We start from the raw sequence: 6,419 nt of genomic DNA, 5'->3' as shown, positions 1-6,419 counted from the left end.
TTGGGGGGGGGACCCCCCCCCCCCCCCCCCCCCCCCCCTCGTAATAGAAAATTATAAATTAATGATATAATCTTTATTTATCACAAAAACTTTCAATTCACCCAAGAGAGATAAAATTTCACATTTCTCCATCAACATCGCCATATTTTATGTTTTGACAGCCATGTTATGACATCATTAATCCCATAATGCCTTATCGTGTCTGTTGTCACTTCCGGTATTTAATCGTTGTTAAAACGTGACTTTGTTTAGTTTTTCTGTTAACAGTTCCAGCTGGGTTTTAACTTATCTAAATTGCTAGAATTATTTATAATAAGAATTTTATAAGATATGTTAAGAGGTGGCACGGTTTGTTGCACTCTTCACACATAACATATCCCTCGACAGTTGGAAATAGAAAATACTAATCCACTCTTGTAGCCCTGGAAAAATATCTCTCTTTGCAGACTACGTGGCGTTGTCCGTGCTAGATTAATGATAAATTTTTAGTGTGTCGTATTAGGGTGTTACGAGAATAAAATTCCTATAAAAGCACGGGTCTTGGTCATGAAGTTAGAATATTTCCAAGTGCTGATTGAGTTCAGTTCGTATTATAATAGTTTGAAATTCCTTATTCCTTGGTACTTTTCAACATGTCGATAAGGAGAGGAAAGGTATGTGTTAAAACTTCATTTCTATTGTTTTAAAGTGTCTATCAGTTATCGATAATCAAAAAAGGCTTCGCTTGTACGGATCGCAAAGTTCATGATTAAACTACCATCCAACAAAAAATAACGACAGAAAAAACGAAACGAAATTTTTCAAAATGAAGACTTTTCTGGTATTAAAAATTTGACGTTAAAAATAACGAAACGAAAATTTGAATCTGTTTTTCAATTTTCACCGTAAATTGTAAGTTTTTTCACCAGAAGAATTTATCAGCGAGTAAGATTGATTGGACAAGGTAATTTATGTAGAGTTGTTGTTAAAAATAAATCATCAACTTTACTTAAAACATCATCACTTTACAGATGGTAAATATCTTTAAAACTTTTTACTGGTGGGGCAGTTCTACAAACTACCAAACTCTGATAACAAACTTGCTCATTAGCCAGCAAGAAGGAATTCAAATAGCTTATATATATATATTTCTGGTTTAGCATACCTTTAGGCCACATTTTAAGATTCTTGTGTTATTTCTTTGTGTTGTAGTTCTTAGTTTGTAAACCTATCCCACCCTGTTCACTCTATCTCTACACTCGTCTGTTTATGAGAGTTTGTAGTTTGTAAATCTTTCCCACCCTGAGCCTATCTCTACCCCCATCTGTTTGACTAATTATCTCAATCTTTCAACAGATTTAACTATTCATATTTCCCCATGTCGCCCCCTTGTCAAACTTCATCAATCACATTATCAATTTATTTAAAGGCGGATTCCCTCGTAGCTGTCAAGGTAGACAGGTAACACAATGGGCAATATGGCAAGCGCAGTGGCGTTTCTATTTTATAATCACTAAACATAGTGAAAGAATTGCATGCCCCCCTCCTTAAAAATCCTGTGACCCCGACTTGGTCCTTCTTAGAAATTGGGTTGATAGTGGAATGGGTGGCGTTCCTTCGTGTAGCCGACATTCAAATTGTATACGAAACGCATAGTGCTGAGTATTGAAATATTCAAATCAATCAACTTATTTCTAGGCAAATTATGTGGCAATAACTTTTCTTGTGAACTTTCCCTGCAAGATTGTGTATGACGAAAAATAAGTGGTAGCCCTCCTTTAATACACCTGTAACTCGATCAGGTAATCTGATCAGGCGGCGCCTTTTATCCCTGAGTTTGATTGATAGGTAATGTTTAATTGACGATACTATATCCATAATACCTGTCATGTCTATTATATATAACTGTCATAACCCATTAACATTCATTCATCTCATCAAGTCTTTCATTTCAACCATTATCCTCGCAATATCAGATTCAATCAAAGACAATCATTATCTTTCCAATATGGCCGATTACCGGCAGCCATTTTGAACCGGAAGTTATGTTTTATTGTCTGTTTGAAATGTCTATTTGTCATGAAATGAAAACAAGTCGACATGAAATAAAGTAAATGTAATTTTGTAATCAATGTCAAACAAAAAAATCACCATTGGTTAACCACTAAGGTCCACGAGGATTTTAACTGCCACAAATAAAGACAGACGAATTCAAGGTTATCAGGCTTTCACAAGCCGGCAAGGATTTTGTTCGATGTAATCGAGCAAATGACATCAAAACGTTTCTTAGTTCATCCGAATATCCTAACCGCAGAACGAAACCACAAATTCAAAGCAACATATTTGCGAAACATTGGTAGCAGCTAACGAGCTTTTCACATGATGAAGTATATCAATCATAAATCCCTTTTACATTACAAATTTATGAGAACGGACTCGATAAATTTGTGTAATGTAAGCGGTAACTGTTCCGAGAATGCTTTACTGCGCGTCCAAAACAACATAGGCCTAATGACGAAACATAGGTAGCAGCTAATGAACTTTTCACATGAGGAAGTATATCAATCATAAATGAGTAAGTATTTGATAATAAAAAGTGGTATCAGGTGTCTAAGTGAGTAAGTATTTTATAATGAAAATTGATATCAGGACCATAGAGTTATATAACAAGAACTATTCTATTTATGACCAGGACCTACTCCATACAATGATGAGGGATCCACAAACGCTGCAGACTGAATATTCCATAACTATAAATGATGGAGGAAGTCGTGAAACTGAAATTACCGAGATCGTCTGATGGAGGTGATATTTGATCTATTAACATTCCCAGTTTATTCTCTCTTCGCATGACGAGACCAATTTATTTGGAGGTATTTTCTGAAAATATAAATGTATATAAAATGTCTAAGTCATAGTGATGTAAAATAATGAAGATATAGCATGTCTGATATCCATAGATTGACGGTTGGGGAAATTTCCAGCGTAATGGACTTCCATATCCGACTTCACCTCGCAAATCATCTTCTTAAATAACCAACTGCAGGAAAATGGATGAGCTACTGTTGATTGCGCTGAGTGGGGATCAGGAAAGATGAAGTCAATAGTTTTCTGAAGATAATGTTCAATCTGATTCTCTCTCCACCTCCATGGCAAAGAACCGGAAGTCACTAAATGTCACCGGAAGTTGTGTAAAATGCTTAAATTATATCATGTCTAATTCTGATTGCCCAATTGTGCGATGAAATATAAATTTTTGCTCATATTTCTAATATTCTTAATGCCAATAGACCAAAACTGACCAGGGCCAAGGCGATTCTTGAACCCATGGTAATCTTGAACCCATGGTATTGATCCATGATCCATCTGAGGGATTCATCTAACTGCAGTTAGTTCCCTTTAATTTTCAACATTGCATGCTTCTGTGTGTCCTTCTGTGTGAACCCAATTGATCGACCAAATTCACCTCATTCAACAGACCACACAGACACCCTTTAAATAAAAAGAAGAGATTCACGAGGCGATGATAAAATTGACAGCTGACAAATCTTCTATTTACTAACATCGTCACTCTTTCATCTATAATACATTATACAGTATACATTTCTTACACGCGGCGACATTCATCTACCTTGATTGGCAGCAAACCATTCCAATGATTGATGAGGTAAAGTCGGGAATTCCTGGCGCGTTGCCAAGTAATTATATCCGGGCTCTTTGATTAGCTATGAGAGTTATCTCGCCATGCTGACAGTTGTCTTGATTATTCAACATGGTTTTCGATAAAACAGGATAAAACGTCAAGATTGTTAACGTGACAAACGAGACTACAAGTCGTCTGCCAATTTGTTTTGTTTTATCCAATGAGATTAGAGTATTTAAAGTAATTACTGATATCGTGACAGGTAGGTGGAGCTAGGGTAGATCTCGTCTGCTTGCTTGATATTATCGCTGTGTAAAGGTTAGACGAAATATTGACTAAGTATTGTAAAGGAACTGTTAGTTTTGTCGGAGATCAATCGTACTGATTGTAAACTGCAATCTACAACAAAATATCGGAGTTTATTATCCAACTTTTTATAATTTAACATCAACGGTGATATCTTCATGCGCTGCTCTGTTTACGCATTTGGAACAACCCAGAAAAAGAATTTGAGACCAGTTCTACACTTGTGTTTGTTTATCAAGTTTTTTCAAGCATTGTAACGTTAGAGATTATTGTGCAAGTTTTGCTGATAATCCATCAGTGAACTTACAAAGCTAATCCATGCTGTTCTGTTTAACGAGATTAGCCAACCGGATATCGCATCACGCTCGGTGTTCTTTTGAGTTCCCTTGGAATAGAAAACAGGTTTAGTCAGTAAACATTTAAAACCTAACGCTTTTTTGAAGTCCAAACAGGGAAAGACTACCCAATTTGTGGAATTCAACATATCCCCGGAAATAAATACGTAAATAAACTGAAAATTGTTTTGGAAAGTTTGAAGTTGAAGGAGTTGTAAAGGAAGTGGTGTCAGAAATATTGTGATATTATGATAAATTGATACAGATAAAGAAACGAACATACTAATCATATCTAGTGAACTCGTGGAATCAAGTTAACGTCACTATACGGATATTATCGAGACTCATCGTACCTAACGATACTGTGTGAATTATCAATGTGGGTTACGCACTTGAAGATACTGTATTTTAATGGATATTTCGAATCAAAAAGTTAATAACGAACTAGTATTAAGAACTTGATTGGTACCGAAAACCATAACTGTTCCTACCCAACTAGCATTAAGGACCGGAAGTAAGTAGATACTCGCTCAACTCTGCTGCCGATCTTAATTAAGTTTCGTACCCTACCATCTTGTCGTACAGTAATCTAGTTTTGACGGTACGGAATTAACTAGGCTTATTTTGTCACACAATGTACTTAAAAGCAATCTTGTTGATAGTTTACCATGGATTATGTTCCCTTAAATATTAGACTAGAACATCAAGCCTTTATGACAGTTGATGCTGGATTATATCCTCTCAAAACTTATACTCGAACATCAAGTCTGATAGTTTAGGGTGAATTATACCCCAAATATTGGACGACTTGAATATCAAGTCTGACAGTATTTTTGTGGATTATACCCTTCAAATATTAGACTAGAACATTAGGTCTGTTTGACAGCTGGAGATAACCCCTGACCCTACGACTACGAAGTGACTAATCTCGAGGATTATCCAGTGTTTTCTGTGTTTAATTAAACTTGAGTGTTTACCAACTATGTTGAACGCAGCTTCGCCTTACATTCACCCGGACTTCTATAATCCCCTCCCCTCACCGGTAAGTATTATCCTCTTCTCAATTTTCTTTCTTTTAAAAGTGTAAAGAGTTGTCGCCCTTGTTCTGACAAATGCTTAATGTATACTGCTAGCCTCTTTATGGTATAATGTGTTGAAGATTGTTAAGATAAATACTGGTTGAAATACAGGCTTAGCACGTTAAAGACACTTACCCAATAAGTCAAAACAGCGAAGTCTAATTCCACTTCCTGGCAAAATTTCTCTCATTTTACACTGCACGGTGTTGCCCGTCTTCATTAGCCCTATCTGGAGCAGAAAAGTCGAATCTAAAATCCATTTCATGTATTATTGACATATAATATTTATGATGAATGTTGTGCCAAACGTCCCTAGTTCCGAAAGCTCTGTAGATTAGATTGTTTGAATGATTGTTAGGTTGTTAGTGAGATTATTTAGTCGTGGTTTGTGTAATCTTGTTGTCTTGGATAGTTCCGTGGTCTCAATCATTTAGATCTATAGTGTACGACATTTTTACCTGAATATTGGTATGCTTCAATCAGCTATTGACGAATGGTTCGATTTAGTTGTTCTAGAATCTAGATTAAGATCTTTGGGATCATTTGGGACATTAGCTACTCCGTTTAACCAAATCTAAGCCGAAAAGTAGGACGTACAACTGTTTATAGTATAGCTACAAGATATAAATTCCACTTACTCTCCCTATTTATTGTAATGGCGATCACCCAGTCGTGTCAGAGGCATACGAATCCTTGATCATGGCTCTTTTTAATGACGAGTTGTTTCTAGTTATGATTGACGGCAACTCATTTCATCTAAGAGACTGAATAACCCGGTCTTTATATTTGTTCAGTTCACTGTCGATACAACCGTCTGATTCCTTCCACCTCTTTAAAACATTCCTTATCAATTTTATTAAAGTTCGACACTGTAATAAATCTATGAGTGGTCCTCGTCACCTTCTATAATTGAACAAGTCTCTCTCCGAACTCTCGTCTTCTTATCCTTGGCACTCACTGAACAGGAGACAAATTTGACAATCTAATAAACCCATGAGTATCCCTTATCAACCCCTTTCACGAACTTCAACCCTCGTCTTAGAAATACACAATTTTTCAATTTTTTTCGTTGTTCAT

At 36.1% G+C, this 6,419-nt stretch overlaps 1 protein-coding gene across 1 annotated transcript in view; it reads left to right on the top strand.

The window, feature by feature from the left end:
• Positions 1 to 5,245: 5,245 nt before the first annotated feature.
• LOTGIDRAFT_156395 (hypothetical protein) overlaps positions 5,246 to 6,419 on the top strand; it is a gene marked incomplete at both ends in the record, with an annotated part of 3,192 nt that continues 2,018 nt past the window's right edge. The window contains one exon of the mRNA XM_009047049.1: positions 5,246 to 5,305. Coding sequence (XP_009045297.1) covers positions 5,246 to 5,305 — 60 coding nt within the window. The remainder of the gene's footprint in view (positions 5,306 to 6,419) is intronic.

This window comes from Lottia gigantea (assembly GCF_000327385.1).
Source record: "Lottia gigantea unplaced genomic scaffold LOTGIsca_11, whole genome shotgun sequence".
NCBI classification, from domain to species: Eukaryota; Metazoa; Mollusca; class Gastropoda; family Lottiidae; genus Lottia; species Lottia gigantea.
This window is presented reverse-complemented; position numbering and strand designations above follow the sequence as displayed.